The sequence below is a fragment of the Rhinichthys klamathensis genome, unplaced genomic scaffold, assembly GCF_029890125.1.
Source record: "Rhinichthys klamathensis goyatoka isolate OS25496 unplaced genomic scaffold, OSU_Roscu_1.1 h1tg000334l_1, whole genome shotgun sequence".
Taxonomy (NCBI): domain Eukaryota; kingdom Metazoa; phylum Chordata; class Actinopteri; order Cypriniformes; family Leuciscidae; genus Rhinichthys; species Rhinichthys klamathensis.
Window position 1 is genome coordinate 64,060 of NW_026606849.1, and position 23,087 is coordinate 87,146.

At 37.5% G+C, this 23,087-nt stretch overlaps 1 protein-coding gene across 5 annotated transcripts in view; it reads right to left on the reverse strand.

Moving 5' to 3' along the window:
* Window positions 1-23,087, reverse strand: part of LOC130106267 (NACHT, LRR and PYD domains-containing protein 3-like) — a 55,599-nt gene that overhangs the window by 13,225 nt on the left and 19,287 nt on the right. For 2 of the 5 annotated variants that reach the window (XM_056272307.1, XM_056272310.1), the window contains exons 3-7: window positions 9,309-9,422; window positions 8,936-9,031; window positions 7,010-8,737; window positions 4,255-4,326; window positions 3,580-3,753 (exon numbers count right to left, since the gene is read on the reverse strand). In XM_056272307.1, coding sequence (XP_056128282.1) covers window positions 3,580-3,753; window positions 4,255-4,326; window positions 7,010-8,737; window positions 8,936-9,031; window positions 9,309-9,422 — 2,184 coding nt within the window. The remainder of the gene's footprint in view (window positions 1-3,579; window positions 3,754-4,254; window positions 4,327-7,009; window positions 8,738-8,935; window positions 9,032-9,308; window positions 9,423-23,087) is intronic. The other 3 variants (XM_056272309.1, XM_056272311.1, XM_056272308.1) reach the window with 2 other exon arrangements.

The window sequence follows — 23,087 nt, forward strand, 5'->3', positions numbered from 1 at the left end:
AAACCATGGCATTCTTCTCATCTCTACTCGGAATTAGTTTTTTTAACTTGTTTACAATCTTCCGTAAACGGTACACTTCGAGATCTGAGAAAGCCCCGTCCTTTATCAAACATCTGGTGTCTTTCACAAATTGTGCACGATTAGGAAAATAATCCTCAATCTGCACGCCTTTTAGCCCTTTCGTTTCCTGAAGAAAAACACTAATGTCTTCAGCTTTGTACAAAACATTTACCGCTTCATTTTGGGAACAAACAGAAATCTCTGAACACACAGAAACGCTAGAATCAGAATCATCATCATCCGAAGCTATGATTTCATCTTCAGCAGCGTCACTTTTTTTACTTGTTTACTGATTTTATCGTTGCGACTCATTCTTCTTTTAATTGGAGTTTTGAAAGTAGATTCAACTTCCATATCCAATTCACAGTCATTCAATCTCAGATTATCCTGTACAATTTCTCTGTTTTGTTCAACAAACGCCGACGATAATGTATTCAACCCCACCGCGTTCTCGGCCGCCAGAGACTCCACCACAACACCTCCATCATCCGCAGGAGAACAGGACGCCCGCGCCTCCGCGCCTCCGCGCCTCCACGCCCTCGAGCGGCTCGATCGGTGTAGTCGCCGCTGCACTAGTCTCGGACGCGCTACTTTCATCAACAGCGCTCCCTGCTTTACCTGCATCAATCGGCTCTGTGTTTTTGTTCACTTTATCAGGGCAATTACGACTAAGATGCCCGATTTTCGAACAACCAAAACATTTGATCGTCGTATCAGATGATGCGAAAACAGTATAATCAAAGCCTTCTATTTAAATTTAAAAACCAGGTCAAGTTCATCCTCGCCATTCTTCAGAATCATAAACACCTGTCTCCTAAAAGACACGAGATGTTTTACTAAAGGCGATTTACATCCGAGCGGAATTTTTTTGATGGGGGAAACTATCTTTCCATAACGGGACAATTCCTGCACAATTATCTCATCTTTCACAAAAGGAGGGACGTCTTGGCGGGAGTACTCAGAGGAAACACCGGCGTGAGTGAACCTGTAATGCTACAACACCATTTTGCACTATTTCGTTCGCCTTCTCAACAGTGCTAAAAAAAACCACAAACGCATTGATCATTCGCGAAGCGGACACGTTTTCATGACCCACAACGTCTTGCATGACCCACAAAGCCTGGAAGCAGACTAACCTCACAAATACAAAACAAAACTAAATACCTCAACAACAAACACAAACAAAAACACTTACAAGAATAAAGAAAAAGTTTGAAAAAAGCACTCTTACCAGCCACAGCCGGCTACCACTCACATCCACACTCACCACGCTCCGCCCACTCACTCCCAGCATGCAGAGAGAGAGAGGGAGAGAGAGAGAGAGAGAGAGAGAGAGAGAGAGAGAGAGAGAGAGAGAGAGAGAGAGAGAGAGAGAGAGAGAGAGAGAGAGAGAGAGAGAGAGAGAGAGAGAGAGAGAGAGAGAGAGAGAGAGAGAGAGAGAGAGAGGGAGGGACGAGCAACAGTCATCTGTCAGCGGCCCATGCCGGCTCTCACTACATGTCAGGGGGAACTGGAGGATTTTCCCTTTAACAGTATAAATGTTTATATACATTCATTATAAATGCATATATTTGATAATTTCTCATACATATGTTATAAAAACCAGCTGTGTAGATCAGTGTTTCCCAAGCTTTTTTCAGTCATGGCATCCTTAGAAAAGTTGCTAAATTTTGCGATATATTTCTTCTCCTGTTGTATTGTCAGGCATTGATTTACAAAATAAAAACGTTTCTCTAATGCTGTCGCCATCTACGAATCGAACATTTGCCAGGAGCTGTGCGTGTCCACTAATGTCAGTCGACTCATCCGGCTGCAAGGAGCATTTGCCACTGGATCTGATTTTTTCCAAAACCACACTTTCAATATCTGAAGACATGTCATCTATTCGCCTGCTAATTGTATTGTTTGACAGGGGAACCTTTAATATTTCTTTCTCTGCTTGTGGGCCTAGCATGGTGTTAAAGCTGCCGTCGGCAACATTTTTTTGATCATATTCAGTGAAATCGACACTATAATCCGACAGAAAAACATACATAAAGTGGTTTTAGAAAAAAAACCCGAGCTTCTAACTCCACCTGGAGCGTGTTATTTGTTTTGCAAAAATCCACAGCTCCCGGATCATCATGTCCAATCAGCGCAGGGGGGTGTGAGATCTGACTGTCAATCACAGATCGGGCACACGCCACCTCTCGCGCACGTTACAATCACATGCACACGCCTGAAGTTCGCGGAAGTTCGCGCAGTAACGAAGAGTGATGGCGGAAAATCAAGTAAGCTCATTTAGAGTATAAATGACGTTAGCAATTGCAATCTATCGGTAGATTAGCCAGGACAGCATACCTCCAAATACTCCATGGTGTTGATGGATGCTGATGAGACGGGCGCGTTCACTGAAAATCTGGTGCACATGCACTGACGAGCATGAACTCGGTCACGGTGGGAGGGGCATGAGAGTTGTAAACATTCAAAATTTTCCTAAATCCACTCAATCTGCCAGACTTGCCGACTGCAGCTTTAATGACAGCTTAGCATGCAGGTAAGATTACAGTCTCAGCGATCGTGTGGGGTTTTTCAATTTAGCTACTATTTCAGCCACAAGATCGCTTGCCTTTAATACTTTCTCAGACACTTTTGCACTCTTCATCATAATTTCCTCTTGTTTTTCATGTTGCATTTTCAGTCGAATAAAATATTCTGCATCCTTGCTCACTAGAGATGGGTGATTTTTTGTCAGATGGCATTTCAGTTAGCTAGGAACCATTGATTCATTCGACAATTTGTCCCAACATACCAGACACAGAGGAAGAGGACATGATGGATCTCCGATAAAGATGAAGCCATATGACAAGTAATTGTGGATATATTTTCTTCTTCTTACCGCTGCTCTGGATGGCTCCATGAGGAAGCTGACGGTCCAGAAGCATCTTGAGCTTTTCTTTTAACAAATCTGGCCATATTCTTTTGCACTACACATAAAGTGGGGAACTATGACGACAAAGAGGATAAAACACCACCCCCGCAGAAGATCAACGCCTACTTCAACACGGCCGGTTTAGCCCCGCCCACCGATTCGCGCATTACACGAAACTCATTATAATATGCAAAACTGTTATCCACTCACAGCAGTGGGCGTTTACTTCCAAGTCTTCAATGCGAGACGCCTATAAAAACCAAGCGGCCGTCATAAGTTGACCCCAGACAACAATATAAAAAAAATTAAAAAGCCAGTTCATGACCCCTTTAATGAGGAGCAGCACATGTGTTCAATCATTTACAGATCAAACACATGAACCCACAGCGGCAGGAGAAATACAGCAAACGCTTCACACAGAAACATATTAATCCTCTTACATCATATGAACAGACGTGAAATTAATTTGATGAATTTGATCATGTTGTTTTAATAGCTTTGCTTGAAATTATTGTAATAAAAGTTATTTCCGTGCATTTTATTCCATTTTGATTATACTTTATGAATTCACAGTGACAGTTTCATGTGAGAGTCACGTATGATCTTACCACAGTTTCTCCAGTTTACAGAGAGGATTCTCCAGTACGGCAGAGAGCAGCTTCACTCCTGAGTCTCCTAGTTCATTCCTAGACAGATCCAGTTCTCTCAGGTGTGAGGGGTTTGATCTCAGAGCTGAAGCTAGAGCAGCACAACCTTCATCTGTGACTCCACAATCACACAACCTGTAGAGAACAATGACACACTCTTCACTCTCTCAGATCAAAACAGAAATCTTTGTTTTTCTTAATTGTGTTTATAATTTGTGCAATATCTCATTTTTAAAACAATGAATTGATTATATCAGCATGTTTAACTGTTATTCTAAGAGATTATGTCTCTATGTGAGGGAGAAAGATTATATAAAACTGATCAAATGGAATACATTGAATACATGTTTTTTTCCCTAAATATAAATGCATTAACATTTAAATTAAATCAATATAAAAAAGTCTAAATATAAATGTTTATATACAGTACATACATTATAAATGCATATTTGGAAATAACTTTCTCACACAAATATCATAAAAAACGGTTAAGTAGATCACACATCAGGTCAGACAGGTGGAGGGTTTAAAAGCTGAAGTGTGACTCATATTATTTGTTAAATCATAAATTTATAATGTTTAAGTAAGAACTGTAATAATGTTTTAGCAGTGATGCTTGTTCTCAGTGTTACTTACACAGCGCATCTAGTTTCTGTAACCACCGCCAGCAGCTTCTGAAGAACTTCATCTGCAGTGTTTTGTGGGACACTAATTGAAAATTAAAAATAGATAAGTTAATTATTAATGCTAACAATAACAATAATAATAATAATTCATATCATAAGTAAATAATACATTATACCTTCCTAAATACCCTCAAATAGTCAGTCTTCCAGCGAAAAGTTGCGCCGGGCAAACCGAACGATGAGCGTTCGACAACGAGCCGCTGATGACGTCACGGCTGAGTCGCGCCGGCGCATCGCATCCGGAAGCCGACGAAACCATTGTCTAGAGTGAATAGGTGTTTGTGTGTGTATTTAAATCCAAAGATTTTGTTAAGTGTAATATGTGTGAATGAATTATGTGTTTATTATTAATATGTAAAATGAGCAAAAATCTGGTTTATTTTTCCCTTTTGTTGTTTCTTTGGTACTTTGGATTTTTTTGTTTTGTCATTTATGTGGACACTTAATATATATTCTACACTGTGGATGAACTTCTCTGACACTGTAAATAATCTCCACCGTGCACGAAGTGCTTCTGCGAGTGCGCCATCACGATAAGTTACAATCACAATGGGTGACAGTGTATTGTGATTGTCAAAACATTTTAGTAACTAAACAGAATTTTATTAGGTTTAGTGACAACATGTTACAATGTTTACATGCTACAATTTCTGGTGAGCTATGGTTTTTTATTATTACTTGACACAAATTTCACGATTTCAATTCAATTCTTGTGATTTGATTCAATATATTGACTCATTTGGATAAATATTAGGTACACAAGATAGTAGGGCTGTAGTCAACCAAAGAAATCCTTAGTCGACCAAAGTCTTGTCCTGCACAACGATTAGTCGACTAAAAAAATAAATAAAATAAAAAAGATGCGATGTTTTGATTGAACATTTTTTAACAATTGTCATAGAGCATTTATAAAACAACAACGAAAAAACATCAAAAATACATAAAACTATAATAATAATACAATTCTTTGAAAATTAACTCCTTTTAACTGCAAAAAGTGAGGAGCACTGTCCTAGGTCTATAGTAACAGTCACAATCGCGCAACTGACAACACCACACGCTACAAAAAATGTAACTGCTATCTGCCACAATGAAAAATCCTAACAAAAGCTCTCGTTTATACAGGCTGTATGTTCTTCTTTACTTTCAAAGCTATGGGTTAACTTTTGTCCAGCCGATCTAGGCGTTTTAAAACAAACACACACAAAAACCCAAAGAGCCTAAAAAACAATCCTAATAATAATAGGTTGTATTGTAGGACCGCATATAGGTTTATTTTCGTTTTGTTACATTATTTAGGCTATTTTCAAATGCGTCAAGTGTACAAATAAAAACAAAAACATATCAAGAAAACACAATCTATTGAGTCAGCATGATAAAGCCGTTAAAGGGACTGCTCACGTCTTTTGCGCGCTCAAGTTCGATTTCAAATGTAGGTGCGCGGTGTGCGCGCTCATGATGGAAGCAACGCGGTCGCGGTGAGACCTTTATACAGTCTATGGGTGCGATGCGCTCTTTTTTTCCAAGTGCGTCCACGCCGCATCGAGATAAAAACATATAGTGTATAAAAACATAAAAACCGAAACAAGTAGCGTTCTAACTGAATGAAAGCTGAACTACCTATATCCCTTACTGAGCACGAAGCAGCAGCGCAGCCAACCGTGTGAACCGAGTGTTCTGTGTGTGTGCGCTAAACTGTGGCGCTGTTACAAAATAGCCTAAATTAAAGCATTTAAAATTGGGGATAAACCATAGGCTAATTATATTTAGAATACAGTCATATTTAACTGCTTATAAAGGAATAATTATCAAGGAGTAAATCATGGAAAATTTCTTTCTATTGGTAAAAAAAAAAAAAAAAAATGCAACTGGTCGACCAATAAGAATGTCAGTCGACCAAGACGGCATCGACCGATTAGTCGACTAAACGACTAAAGTTGACAGCCCTACAAGATAGGCGTTCATTTTTCACAAGAAAAAAAAAATCTCACCTAATGCTGTAAACATACAGAGAGCCCTATCAGCTGGTAGTCTTATTAAAAATTAATAACTTAATTTTAACGGTTAAAAATAACACATTAAATATGATTCGTTTTTTTTATTATAATAACTTTATTTAATGATATAAGTAAAAATATAATAAATATGTAAACACATATTTAGAAAAAGGCCATTCACTGTTTTTATCAAGTTTACTTTGGCCGTCCACGTGACGTAATTTTCATCATCCACTTGCTATTACTATTAAAACTTAATTTTGGAAAAATACTTTCTATTAAATATATTTATATTATCTGGCTTTTTTATTAATGTAATACAGTGACTGACAGCCGTCTGTGTCTCCCAGTGTCTTACATTATTGTCAGTTTAGTGTTCAGTGATTAATTTACACAGAAACAAAAGATAACATGTATGCCTTCATCTCTGAACACATTATTTGTGTCTTACATTTCATAATGAACTCAAAATGAAGTCTGTCTTCAGAAGATCCTTCAAACTGAGACGGCCTTCAGAGGCGCTTGATGACGTGGCAGTCGAGATATGCACCCTTACTAGGACACAGCCACGGTTTGAGACACACCCGCAAATTAAGTACAATATCCCAGAAATCAGTCTGTGCCCCGTGATTTAAACACCTCTGATCTCTGAGTTTCTCTTTGTTCATAATGTTTTAGACTGTAATGATTGCACTCAGTGTTACTTACCCATCATTACTGTATCCAATTAAAATCTTCAGGTTAAACTCCTGCAGTGTCTTCACTGAGAACAACAACACAAACACTACAGCTGACCACTGAGACGAGGAGAGTTTCACATCACATAATCCTCCACGGCTCGTATAAGGTTTAGCTGCGTTCACTAGAGAAAGATCACCCAGTTCATTCAGACAGTGAAACAGATTGATGTATTTATCTGGAGAGGGATTCTCACTGATCTTCTCTTTAATATAGTCAGCCGTTTCCTCATTGTTGTGAGAGCTGTTTGCTGTCTGTGTCTTTAGTTCTTGTAAGAGACTCTGATTAGACTTCACTGACAGACCCAGAAGGAAACGAAGGAAAAGGTCCAGATGCCCATTTCTACTGTGTAAAGCCTCATCCACAGCTCTCAGATGGAGATCAGATAGGGACACTTTGGCTCCATTAGTTGGTTTGGTAATCTGGCCAAACACATTGATGTTATTGTTGATAAAGGAGAGATGCACATATAGAGCTGCTAGATGTTCCTGAATGCTCAGATGAACAAAGCAGAAGACTTTCCCCAGACACAAGCCCAACTCCTCTCTGAAGATCTGAGTGCACAATCCTGAGTAAACTGATGCTTCTGCCACATCAATGCCACACTCGCTCAGGTCTTCCTCATAGAAGATCAGGTTGCCTTTCTCAAGCTGCCGATACGCCAGTTCCCCCAGTTTCACAATCATGTCTTCATCTTTCACTTTCTTCTCATAGTCCTTCTCATGTTTGATGTTGGTCTGAATGAGCAGGAAGTGTGTGTACATCTGAGTGAGAGTCTTGGGAAACTTTCCTTTCCGTGATTTCCTAAACATCTCCTCTAGAACAGTGGCTGAGATCCAGCAGAACACTGGGATGTGGCACATAATAAAGAGGCTCCTTGAGGACTTCAGGTGTGAGATGATCCTGTGGGCCAGACTCTGATCACTGATCCTCTTGCTGAAGTATTCCTGCTTCTGTGTGTCACTGAAGCCTCGTACCTCAGTCACTCGATGGACACACTCAGAGGGGACGAGATCCGCTGCTGCTGGTCTGGAGGTGATCCAGATGAGAGACGAGGGAAGCAGATTCCCCACAATGAGGTTCGTCAGCAGCTCGTCCACTGAGGCGGATTCAGTCACATCACACAACCTCACATCGCTCTGAAAATCCAGACACAGACGACACTCATCCAGACCATCAAAGATGAACAGCACTTTATACTCATCACTGGATATGGCCATTTCTCTGCTTTCAGGGAAGAAGCGATGAAGAAGATCTGAGAGACTGAGTGTTTTGTCCTTCATCAAGTTGAGCTCTCTGAAAGCGAGTGGGAATATGAGCTGGACGTCCTGATTCTCTTTCCCTTCAGCCCAGTCCAGGATGAGCTTCTGCACAGAGACTGTTTTCCCAATGCCAGCGACTCCCTTTGTCAGCACAGTTCTGATGGGTTTGTCTTGTCCAGGTAAAGGTCTAAAGATGTCACAACATTTGATCGGAGTGTCCTCTGTTTCTGCTCTCCTGGACTGTGTCTCAATCTGTCTCACCTCATGCTCATTATTGATCTCTCCACTTCCACTCTCTGTGATGTAGAGCTCTGTGTGGATCTCATTCAGGAGTGTTGGGTTTCCCTGCTTTGATATTCCCTCACACACACACTCAAACTTCTGTCTCAGATTTGATCTCAATGTGTTGAGGACTTCAGCCGGTTTAGAGTCAGGGCTGTAAGATTAAAATACCACATTATTACACTAGTGAGAGAAGTAACCATAAATTACTAAATGGATTTTTTGTTTGCTGCATTATGGGACACATCATTAGGTTTCTGAAATGTTTTAATCATTAATCATGTGTTTGATTGATGTGTGATGTGAATTGCAGCACCTAAAATGAAACAACAACAACAAAAAGTAATTTTACATGAAACCAGGACACATGCTTTCATTAAAGTCTTGTGGTTGAATCACAGGCATGAACACAGTTTTGTTTTTAACTGGTCTGGATGGAAGATTTGACCTTAAATCAGAATGAAGAGGGTAAAGAATCAGACACAATGATATTTATGTAATTGTCTCATTAACTGAGTAACAGACCAACAGCTTTTACAGTGTGTGAATGTATTAACAATACAATACATAGAGCTTTACACAAGAGCACAATGATGATCATTAATAGACTGAAACTTACAGGATTTTAGAACTATTCCGTTCAAATCCAGATCATTAAACTGCTGTATATTAATGAGAATTTCATAAAAATCAAATACTAGAAGCATGACATAGAAATGATATACCTGAGATCAGGCTGTGTGTCTCCACTCTTAAACTTCATTGGCTGCTCCATAGACCAGTTACTCTTCATAGACACACAGCTGGACTCTGGGTTTGAGCTCTTCTGCTGGTCTGAACTGGTTTCAAAACAAAACAGTTTCAAAAAAGTAAAATGAAAAGCATACAGACTTATAAATGTTGTGCACTTTTACAGGAATCTTCTGTCTTAGGAAACACCAGGGAGTGTTGTTACACTTTTGCTTTAGCATGTTTCAAACTTTGATTATAATTATTTTGAGAAATTAACTTACTGGTTTGCAAATGTTAAGCATGATTCAAAAAATGAATCAAAGCAACTGAAAAAACACTGTAATATTAGGAATTATGAATTCAAAACAAACCAATTGAAAACAACTAATTATAGAATGATTAAACTCAGGTGAAGATCAGCCACAATCACATGACTCTTTTCAACGGCACAATGGAGGACGAAGACTCAACCAACTAATGAGACCAATGTGTTGCTGAGCTTTAAAGATAAACCACCTGTATGGAAGTAAAATCATGACTAATGTTTTTGAAACAAAAAAGCTTGTTGGATTGCACTATTTGAAAAAAATCTGCATTGCATTAACCGTGCTTGCAATTTAATGTATTGTATTTTTAGGGCTTGCAATTCGACAGAAAATTCAACATTTGACATCCGGGAACGTCAGGAATATCAGTAGATTACCGAATCATAATCTCCATCTGCTGTTAGTCGTATCACCAGAAGGGGGCGCAATCGGCTGTTGAGGAAGAAGACTAGAGCAACGGGTGCAAGACTCATTCATTCATAAAAACAGATTTACAGAAATGGAGCAAGCGTTCAGTATTTGTGATGATTATCAGGGCCAGTAATAGCTACAAGTTATATGGAAAAGCTGATAAAGACACAAAAGCTGTGTTTACATTTAAGTCTTCACAGTTAGTGTTGTACATGTAAGCAGCTTTCTCTACCGTGAACGAGATTATAATGTTGACATACGACATTGGTACACACGTTCCCGTTGCCAGGGTTGGGGAGTAACGGAATACATGTATCGGCGTTATGCATTCAGAATACAGTTACATTGTTGAAATCAATGGATTACATGAGATTCAAAAATGGCGGTGGGTGAGACAGGTGTCTTACTGTTTGCTTTATTATCAAGCCTTTGTGTAAATCCAACTGATAGCATTGAAGTTAATCTGAATAGGAAAAATATTTCCTCTCAATGCCAAGGAGTTGAAGTCCATATCAGTATCTAAGTTCAAAAACAACGGGCACAGGTTACAAACATTTCGGCTTTGGAAGGGGTGTAATTCATACTTGCGTTTGGGCCAAGTCTCCACACACTGGGATAAAAAACGTAAAACCTGGGCCGTGAGCAAACGCCAAAATAACAACGGTTTGATAATCTTGCTCTACTTATTGCTATCTGGCGATATACACCAATGCCCTGGTCCAGAGACTGCACTCAGAGGAAACCTTCCAACAAAGGCACAAACAGAGGAAGCGATCAGCCATGTAGCACCAACCAGTTGATCACATCGGACATTTGATTACATTTCCGGATGCTAATTGCAGAAACAGCCCCTCTCTTCATGAACTGCGACACGAAGCAAATGGTGCTTGGACTTAATTGAATTACCGATACTGATGTGCCCACGCGGCGTTTTTCTCTGATAAGTAAACAAAGAACTACTATTGCGCATGTGACTCATTGGCCATTAAGCTAAAGATCCCGTGGCTCCCCCTTTGCAGGATACCTCATACACACAGATGAACATTGTGTAATTAGACAACTGGCCATTGTAACAGATGCTAAACTCATCAAATTCGGAAGAACGCACACACATACACGGAACTGAAGATGATCCAGAGTTCACCTCGTGACCGACGCTGGTTGAACTCTCCTACACACACACACACACAAGAAACACTCATTCTGAACACGTGTGGTCAAAAATCCCCTTTGTAAATGTATAAAAATGTTTTCTTGTTGTGTTTCACGATCCCTTTGTGACAAATTGCTATAACCAAAGCTTTGTGGCATGTAATCAGATTTGATATGCGTCTAATCACGAAGAATCATGTATCCTTATCTTACTAACTCACCATCATACCATGTGCGGTATCATTGTGATCAGAAAAATTCAATGATTTCAAATACATTAACTCAAAATGTAATATGATGCATGCTTTTATTAATGCCAGTTTAGAAGTGTATTTTGAACAAGTTTTATTTCCTCTGCACATTACCCGGAGGGCGTGTATTTCCGCAAACACAGAAGTTTGCCGTCACGCCTCCTTCCAAACTATTGGACCAAGCGCGTAAAAAAGGTGTGGCCAGCTCCCTTCAAAACACGGACCGCCACATTCTCCTCTTTGCAGTTCTACGTCAGAGAGAGGTCCAGGCTTCAATAAGAACTCCAACCGGAGTTCTTCGTTTACTTTCTTCGTTTTTATCTAGTTTTCCTGTCTATTGCTCTATCTCTGTTGAGAGTTTGACTTCGTTCAGTGTATTCACGAACGAAACGAATTTAAGAATAATCATATTCCGCGATCGCAACATCTACCTCCGCCCGGAAGAAACCTCGGACATCAAGCTCACGCTTCTTTTCAAACCAGCCGCACAAAAGAGCCATCTCAAAGCAAGTAAACGTTACAATCTAAAATAATTGCTGTTTAAGGTTGTCTAGACCAGTGGTTGCCAAACCTGTCCTGGCGACCCACCAACACTGCACGTTTTCTTTGTCTGAATCAGGTGTGTTTGATTAGGGAGACAAAGAAAACGTGCAGTGTTGGTGGGTCGCCAGGACAGGTTTGGGAACCACTGGTCTAGACTCTAGAAGCAAACCTTGGGGTCTCCTTTGAAGTAACTGTTTTGATTTGATCTGTCCTGAGAAGATCTCCCTCTCACTCGCTCTCTCTCTCTCTCTCTAACTTTCTCTCTCCAATATTTCGTATTGTAATCATTTTATGTAATTGTTTGTTTTTGCTATGCATATTTACTCGAGTAGTTCATGTAATCCTTAGTTTGTGTTTATTAAATTCCATCATCGTTTGAAGTGAATTTGTCTTATTGTCCATAATTATGAAGTCCCTGCAAATGTCTAAGATCTAAGTTGCCAAGCTCTACCTTGTTAAATTTTGGAGATATCTTAAGTGCCTTACACGAAAATATCTTTCCTTTGTGGCCACAGGGAAGTTATTTGTTGTTTACAGGCCGGTAAATCGTGACAGTTAAGTCTTGTTTCCAGTCCGCCGGACGGACAGATTGCATGACAAACTAAATTTGAATCACATGAAAATTTACCTTTATAATTGATCCGGTTTTATCTACCCATAGTAATAATTACCACGAGAAATCGTGTTAATTATTCATATGTGGTGAGGTTTAACCTGTTCCCTATTTGAGATCATTTTAATTGGTGTATGCGATGTAAATATTCATTATTTTATGAATATTACCCCCATTTGAGTTAATATTCCCCCAAAACAAACTCATTGTCGCTACAGCCACCTACAACTTGCTACGGTCGAGAACGTAAACCTGGTGAACAGGCTGTCTTTAGGTCTACTGGATGTTGCACCGTCCAATGTGGTTTGCGATGCGGCTAGCGGACACTGGCAGCTGCAGCAGACGCAGCGGGAGATGCCTGGTGCGAACGCGGCTGTAAACTCAAGAGCCAGCGGATACCGGGTGCCGAGGCGGACGAGTATGCGGCTGCAGTGTGCTACTGAGGCTGCAATACCCAACGCCAGTAGACACCAGGCACTGGAGGAGACAAGGACGGGACGGAGTCTCTGGCACCTGGAGGACATGCAACACTGACGGGACTACTACCCGGGGAGGTGAGGAGGCAGACACGCACTGTGTTTGTCTGGAGACACCAGTAGTATCGGCTACAAAATCGCTGCCGAATATGGCGCTTGATCCGTGCCAAAATCAAACATTCGACCGACCGACCGACCGATCGAACGTCTATCCGAACGTCTGTCCGAACGTGTTGTACTTTTGAGCGTCTGACCGAGCGGGTTGACCCACGTGACGACCTGACGTGACGTCAACGTATTGAAATTAGCAGTTTTTTAGCCATGCAAGTATCCAAACTGATGTGTAAAGACTATAAATTAATATGAAAGGTCATACATATAAATATTGTATCACTAAAACAACACCAAAACATTTTTTTCCTGAATCTTGTGCTTGTGAGGCAGTGTTTTACTTTCAAGGATCAGAAATGCTGTAGAATAGCCTAGATACAGACATTCAATAGTCTTAATTTGACCAATATAATAATTTAAACTAGTTTATGTTGTTAATTGTATTGTACAATGTTCTCACAGTTTATAAAAAAAAACACTCCAAATTAATAAATTTAGCATAATGTTTTGTTGTTGTTGTTGTTGTTGTTGTTTTTTTTTTTTTTTACTTTTTTGCAAAGGCTAATCTTTTAAAAAACAGATCCAGGAGGTTTTCATATTTATATATTTGTATATGTGTGTGTGTGTGTGTGTGTGTGTATATATATATATATATATATATATATATAGATAGATAGATAGATAGATAGATAGATAGATAGTTAGATAGATATTTATAGGCTATATATAAATGGGCTACATACTGATTACACAGTATATTTGAGTCAGGAGACTGAAATAAGAGGTCGAAATGAGATTAGATTCAGATGGATCAAGCTGTGATAAAAGATTTGCTGTTTATTTTGGTAAATGCTTTATTGAATGTTAATGTTACGCGTAGCAAAATGTAAGTTTTTATATCAGCCAGTCAAACATGTTATGGGTAGATTATATGGTAATGCATCTCTTAAACGGGACATAATTTAACCCAGATATTTTTTTCACAAGACGGAACACGTCATAAAGGCCATTACAAGTCTTAACTCATTTTTGACCAAATGTGTAGTTACTGCGCTTTGCCTTTGTAGGGCAGTGTAGGCATAGCATATTGACACAATAGGAAACAACATAACAAAATCGCAGCATATTCAAGATATAGACATGTCAAGCAAATACTAATCCCTGCCCTTACCCCAATTTAAACTTAAATGCATTTATATCACATCCATAGAGATTGCATCTCTTTATTAGATTCAATTGAAATATAACTATTTTTTTTATAGATGAAATATAATCTATTTTATTTTTGTTGACAGACATGTGTGCATGTTTAAACTGTTGTTACTAAACAGCCATTTTTATAATTGTCTGGTAAATGTTTTATTATCAACCATATCTATTTGGTTGACATGAAATAGTGCAACCAAATTTCATGCAAAATTTGCAATTGAAAATCATAGTTGTATTACAGGTAAAACAGACAATTCCACTCTAACACATTGCAATCATATGCAAGCAGACAAAAAATATTTTTTAATAACTGTTATATTAAGAAAAATCTGTATCCTTCAAATAATAGCTTATTTGTAAATTGTTTATTTGATTACGCTATTTATATTTGTGGTGATATGGTTATAGTGAGAAGTTAAGAGAATAAATTTAACTTGCATGTCAACACGAGCATCTCAGCAGGCTTGTTTTAGCACCATGGCACAAATAGCCATCCTAACGTAACAATTTTGATTATTGAAATATAAGAAGAAGAAAAAAATCGTGGTAGTGTAGGTATCAGTAACTCGCTGCCATGCAGAATGTAGGAAGAATAGGCTAGGTCTATTTTCAAAAAAAAAAAATTATATTATTTTCGCCAATTTTACAGTTAACGAAGAGAATTGATCTGATAGGATTATGAATACATGTACACAGTTTGTCTACATTGAATTTATCACTTCCTTTTAATCTTAGGCCAAAGATGTTAAAATTTACGGCCCGCCTTTTCGTGGAATAGGCAGCTTTCTCGACCAATTGTGAAGACCTCTTGCACGCCCATTACTCCAGTTGACCAATGAAATTGGCTGCGGGGGGAGGTCTGTCTCCTGCTGCGTTAATCTCGTTGAATCTGGCTCTGCACCTATTCCGCTCACTCACTAACATTGGATGTTTGTTGGCGAATTAAAATCTATCAAAATGAACCAATCCAGTTCAGGGTAAGTCTTGTTACTTGTTTGATTTGGCGCAATTATTCATCATTATCTGATGGGATTATCCCTAATTCCTTGTTCAACTTGTTATGAGTGATCCCCAACTGAAAAGCTTGGATCTGCTTGAAACCTTCATAAAAAATCCCAAACACAGCTGTCAAGTTTCTTTGTGTGTCTGTGTGTTCTAGACTAGGACTATTATTTTGTATTCATTTTTGCCCTGTCGATTCTTTGTTCTTGTTTTCTCCTATTAGTTCTTGTCAGATCTTATTAGTCAGTATTTTGCTTTAGTTGTTATTCATTTCGTTCCACACCTGTTTCTATTTGAATTAATCGTAATCACGTGTTAGTTTACCCTTATTTTGATTCAAATCTTTGACTGGTTGTTGTCTTAAACTGTTGCATTTTTTTCTTGTTTCATGATGGATCACCTTTTCTGTTTTTGTTTAAGCATAACCTGTTTTTTACATCCACATCTCCTCTTCCTCTGTCTATCAGCCATGACATTTGTTTTGCATGTATTTGTAACATTTGTCCAAAAACAGTGATGCTGTCTTCTCTTTTCAGAGATGAACGGCAGCTACCCCAAGAATTTTTGGATGAGGTCTCCAACATATTGCTCGACCTTAAATGTAGATTGGCATCCATTAATGAGGACATGGACTTTGTCTATATAAGAATTGAACAAGTTCTAAATGTATTGTCCAGGTTTTCTGAAACCACTTTAATACCAAATGCTCCAGAAGTTTTGCTGAATCTGGTGTCTGCATTGGAAATACTAGACAGTTGTCAGTGCACAGTTCTTAATGGTTACCAAGCACCAATTATTCGATCAGGAAAAACGGGACGCCCTCGTTTTGACATATCAAAAGAGCACATTGAATTCCTTCTTCAATTTGACTTCACTGTTCTTGAAATTGCTAGACTTTTGGATGTGAGTGTTAGAACAATTAGAAGACGAATGAAAGAATTGGAGTTATCAGTGAAGCAGAGTTTTACAGACATTAGTGAGGAAGATCTCCAACGAATTGTGGCAGACTTTCTTACAACCACTCCCAATTCTGGATACAGAATGATCTCTGGATATCTGAGGAGCATAGGCATAAGGTATGGCAAATAATATGCTTACTATATTGTACTCCAAAAATATGTTCTTAACCTACAAGTTTTACTTAAGAAATAAAATAACTCTAAATACATGGCAAACGTTTTTTTTTTTTTAGATAGATTCCATACATGTGATAATGCAAGTTTGTTGACTTGAATTTTAGTGTTATGCATTTTTTCCTTTAAAAGGATAACTCAGCAAAGAGTCCAAGCAACTCTCCGATCCATTGATCCTATTGGAAGTGTCTTACGAGGCCTTGAGGTCATGCTCATACCAAGAAGACCCTACTCCGTTCCCTCGCCACTGTCACTTTGGCACATAGATGGAAATCACAAGCTTGTGAGGCAAGTCTTTGTTTACTTCCTACTATTCAATAATGTAAAGAATTTCAAATTCAACAAAATCCACAAATAAAAAAAATAAAACCACTGTTCAGCCATACATCATGGAGACAATACAAGTTTTTAAAAAAAGTCTTACAGACTTTCAATCTTGAAATTAAAACGAGTAATCAGATTAATAGATGGCAAAATTGCGGATATAGTGTCTTTTATTTATGATGGTACTTCTTTTTTTAATAGTAGTATATTAGTTGATCAGTTTCCCTTTTCCGTCAATTAAAAGCAAACTTATATATTAATGAAATAAATTTCATTTTTATAATGTATTTTACCATCAAGATACTTGAAAGACATTTTTTTGTGAAAATATATATAAATTTTTGATGTAATTGTGCAATTTTAAAACTGATCAGTAATCAAATGGTTATAAATATTTTATAGTTATATTTTAGCTATGTGTAACAAAAAAGTTAACTAACCTTTTTCATTATTTTCCTTTTCCTTTTAACAATGTCAGTTACATATTATGACTGTGTAGAATTATGGAAGTTGACATGATGTGAAGGCCAAGAATGGTAATTCTCAGAATTTGTCCTCTGCATTTAACCCATCCAAGTTAGTGCACACACATTAGGAGTACTGAATACACACACACACTCCAAATGGCAATTGAAACTGTGGACACGCACACACATTCACTACGGTGGCAGGGGAGTGATTGAGGGTTAGGGGTCTTGCTCAAAGGCACCTCAGTCACACAGCCATTTCCTGTTGGTACTGAGAGTTGAACCCCCAACCTTCAAGTTACAAGTCCGGCTCACTAGATACAGTCGATGTATTTTATAAATTAATATTTGGTGTATACAGATTGTATACATTTACCGTTTTTTTTTTGTTTTTTTACTGCTTACACACAAAATCCTTACTTGTCACACAATTTCTGAAACCTGACAGTCAAAACACCAGAACCACACACCAAATCTGCAAAACCGTACACTAATTCTCGGCCTTGGACTAAGTTTTCAATTTTATAAAACACTTTTTGCAACCACAACACACAATTCTCTATGCAACACATAGAAATCTAACAGGAAGTATCTTGATTTCCTTTTTCAAACGCAAACCTATCAAAATGCCACACTAATTCATCATAGCCTCACACACACTCCTCATGTGCAAACATTCATTGCTTTACTTAACACCAACTAATCATGGCTTTATGATAGGCCTATAAATAGCCCAAAGGTCAAGTTATAGTTTTTTTGGACTCTGTAATACTATATTCACAACCAACAATGCTTACAGTACAAGAATAAAAAGTTTGGTTTCAATCTTGCTTTCATGCTTACCATGAATTTTTCAACATCTCTCTTACATTACTTTCAATCCTGTACAGAAATGTACAAATGACCTCATGAAAGAAGAGCTTTAGGTTTTGAATAACTGTGTGTTTAGGATATATCCAAAAATATAATATTATGGCAAAGGCATTTGCAACATAAAACAAATGTTTGCTTTTGTTTTGGATATTTTGAATGCAGTGCTTGATGTTTCAAGAAATGTTAGGCATTTTGCATTTTGTGTGTGCAATTCTTGGATTTGTGTGTAAAGTTGAGAAAAAACAAGCTAAAGCTTTGAAATTGTGTACAAGCACTTCGAAAAAAACTGTAATATTACACTATATTAAATGCATACATTATTCATCAGCTATACTTTCCAAGGTGCACTTATTTGTAACAATCATATCGCATGTGTTCCTTTGGAATAATTGTTATTTTGCTGTTCTTTTTTTAGATGGCGAATAATTGTCCATGGAGGCATTGATGGGTATAGCAGGAAAATTATGTACCTTCAAGCTAATACCAACAACAAAGCCTCAACAGTGCTTGAGTGTTTTTTGGAGGCTGTACAGAGTCATGGATTGCCTGTTCGTGTCCGAAGTGACAAGGGTGGTGAAAATGTTGATGTTGCTCGTTTCATGTTAGAACATCCCTTAAGGGGATCAGGTAATTTAACTTTCAATATTTCTTTATTTTTCAACTTACAATCTCATCCCCTGTACGTAAAAGGTGCATGCTATATATAGATATGGAATGAGATGTTGATATTCATTATGTTGTTGTTTTTCTACATTACTAACACAACCAACATTGTACCTTTAATTCTTCCTTTTTACTTGGCAGAAAAAAGGAGCATGATCACAGGCAGAAGTGTGCACAATCAACGAATTGAGCGATTATGGCGTGACTTGTGGTGCTCGGTTCTCAGCAACTATTATGCAGCCTTCCATCATCTTGAGGACTCTGGCTTTCTAGATCCCAACAATGACCTGCACATCTTATGTCTACAATTTGTCATGATTCCCAGGATAAATGCACACCTTAATATTTTCAGAAGCACATGGGACCGACACCCTCTTTCTTCACAAGGCAACAAATCTCCTCAGCAACTTTGGATTTCAGGACAAATTTCAAGCACAAAAACATTGTGTGATCAGGTGGAGTAAGCACTGATAGCTGTGTATTTCTGTATTTAAAATAATAGTAATAATTTTTTTTTCACAAAATCCTTGTAATTTTTTTCCCTCTGTTATTTCAGTTGGAATCTGATCAGTTGAGCATTGACTGGGATGGACCGGTCGTCACAGAGATTGATGAAGTATCAACAGTTTCTGTTCCAGAACCCCTTTTCTTACTTAGAGAGGTGGTTGTGGCCAAATTACAGGACAGTATTGACCCTTTCATGCACAGTAACACATTTGGCATGGAGGTTTACAAGGAAGCTGTAAGAGTTGCCTCTGCTTGCACATTGGATTGATTTAGTTTAATTGCTTGATGTATTATTAACAGCAAGTAACTGTAATTACTTTGTGGTGTAAATAATATAGAAACAGATTTATGATTACTGTTTTATTCCCATGCTGCTTAAGAGCCATATACAGAAGCAACCAATGTTCATTTTGTTTCCACTGCTTTAAAAAAAAACACAATACCTGTCACTGTTTGTAATGTCTGGTATTATCAACTACATAAAACATATGTAGCTATATCTTCAATAAAATAAAATAAAATAATCGTGAATGTGTGAGAATCCTTTAGAAAATAAGATTTCTATAACTAATTAATATGGGCAGATTTTTTTGGGTGCGGGTATTGGGCGGGTAATTGACCAATTAGAAGACTGAAAATTGCACCTTGGGAAGGCAAGCGTGCAGCCCGCCAAATTTGATCAGAGCTGCGCGCCTCATTTCAGCGATAATGCAGAGCGGTGGATTTCCGTAAGTTGCAGTTATTTATTTATTTATATCTTAATATGTATTAAGTTTATCATGTATTTATGACGTTTTAATGTTTAAAAGCAGACTATATATTTGTTTCCTGGGTCTTGGCTAAGTTCATTATTGTCTACAACTAATTTCTGCATCAGCAAATAACGAGATGGTTAAGTTATGTATAAGAACCTGTTAAGGTGCCAATTTATAAGAATACAATTATGTAATGTTTTTTTTAATTATTGTCTGTAAGTTCTGCACATCACAAAGTTTCTTGTAGGTCTTGTTCATTATCAAATGGTGATAAGGTTAAATAGTATAACGAAATTCTTAATGACCATTTCAATTCTTAAAAGTGTGGATAAACTGTAAATAAACAGTTATGATACAGCCTATTTTGATGATTAAATTAAACTTTAAGAGGCTATAACATAAACGAGCGCTGCAAATTTCAAAGTTAAGAGAAAAAAACTATTGGACCACATCTCGCGGTTTCAGTGCATTTTGCGATCAATGATAAGCGTATGTTTATGCCGATTGCATAATCTACTGTTGATGAATTATAGCAATTATCGGTGCTCGAATTGAACCAAGTGTTATTGGGGGTCCCTGAAGGTAGTAGCAACTCCAGAGCACGTAGATGTGAATTGTGTACTTGTACACACTCACGGCTCCAATATGTGAAAACCTGTACAATACAAATCTGAAGTTGAATATTGAAATTTGCACTCGCAGACAATAGTCACAAACTTGTATTCCGAATGTGAAGCTGCAAACAAGTAGTCACTAATGTGTAAAATGCCATTTACAGAAATACAATGACACAAACTTGAAATTTGCACTTATTCTTACATTCACATTTGCAGTACAAGCTCAATTAGGCACTTGCAATTGCATCTTTTCAAATCTGTCACTGCAATTTCAAATTTCGCGCCTTGACTTTTGCTAATCTTTTCGCGATATTGTGCACTTGCAACCGCGTCCGCTTGCAACTCAGTTAAGCGAAAGAGAAAGGGGGGCGGGAGCGCGGGTGTTCAATCGAGCCGTTTTATTGGTTGGCGCCAAGCCAATGAAATTGGACTTCTATTCTACGTGGTGATGTCACGAAACCCGCGTCCTCGGGGACGCTCTGAAACGCTATGGCTTATGCATTCGACTGATATTAAAATAAATAAATGACATTATCAAACTCATGGATCCAAAACTCAGTAAACACCATACTAATTAAGCGTAGCCTACTACTTACAGAAAAGCACATTTGTGTTCAGTGCAGATAAACCTGTGTTTTATTAATAATGTATAACGAATTGTGTATGTTTATTTATCTGTATAACGTTGGTACATTAAGCCTAAAAAGAAGTACATGATGTACTGCGTTAGATTAAACTGAGAAGGGTCATAGCACTTGCATATTGTTGTCCAATTGTTTAACTGCTTCTATTGTTCTCATGCGTAAGTCACTTAATGTAAATTTAGCGCTTTCTTGGTTTTCTATCATGGGAGAAAAATACTTAACGTAGGCCTAAACGCTTTGCGTTCATATTCTGTGCTCATTTGCTTTTCTGTACGTTACGCTTAGTGTTTCCTGAGTTTGGTATTTTAATAGGCTGCCATTGTCTTAAACTAGTTGCGTTTATATTCTGTGCTCATCTTCTATTCTGTTTTCTGTACATAGTATGCATTATTACTATGGTGTTTATTGAGTTTTGGTTTACTGATATCATCTATTTCTTTTAATATCAGTCGAATGCATGCCATGATAGCGTTTCAGAGCGTCTCATGAGGACGCGGGTTTCGTGACATCATCGCATACAATAGTTCCATTTCATTAACTTGGTGCCAGAACTTAATAGTAAAAAATGCTCCAATAAATTCATTAGAAATATATTTTATAAAAATAGGTCCTTTCAGCCTAGAGGGAAATTTTTCTGGAATATTTGCTTCCCAGACATTATTTGGAAAAAAGCTTGGTTGCTTCCATTTCGGTTTTGCATTCCTAACAAATATAGAGAAATACACTTAAAAATTCTTCATAACATTTATGTTAGTAATTACACTTTATCAAAATTTATGGATATTGATGAGAATTGCTCATTTTGTCTGAATCAACCAGAAAAAACTCTACATCTTTTTTTTGAATGTCATCATTCTAAAAAAATTTGGGAAAATCTATCTATATATTTTCAACGGAAATCAGGTCATAATTGTGTATTAACACCCAAAGATGTTATTATATATTTTGAGTCAAAAACTATGTCTGTAAATTTTATGATTAATCTTATGATTTTATTAGGCAAATTTCACATTCATAAAAGTAAATTTAGTAATTCTAAGCCTTGTTTTAAGGTTTTTTTTGGCTGATTTTATGTTGTATATTGAGTCTCTTAAATGTATAGACAATAAGAAATGCACTGACACAATTGTATTTGCTAAAGAATTGAAAATAATTGAACAGTGAAGATTTATTTGTTTCTTTTTTTTCTCCAATACTGACTTGGTTTGTAACTTCTCATAGCTATTATATTTATAAACAGTTAAATTTAGCCCCTTTATTTTAATTTCTTTTTTTTTCCTTTATCTGTTTTAGTTTAGTCTCTTGTTTATTTATGTTAAATTTACTTTGGAAAATCTTGGATTGTTGTCTTTTTGGATGTCATGTTATTGTTTGTATGTTTGTTTATTGTCAAAAAAAAAAAAAAAAAAATTAACTTGGTGCCAACCAATAAAACGGCTCGTTTGAACAACCGCGCTCCAGCCCCCCGTTCTCTCTCGCCCCCACTGAGTTGTAAGAATAAGATTCAAAAGAGAACACAATACTGGCGCACTGTCAAAAAGAGGGGGTGGGGGTACTTTATGTAAACACTAATATGAATTTGCAATAGCTTCTTTCACGATATTTTTCTCCAATTTATTTATTTATTTGCATTTGTTCCCACAAACTGTTGCATTATATTTTCAATATGAATAAATTATTATGTTGTTATGTGTT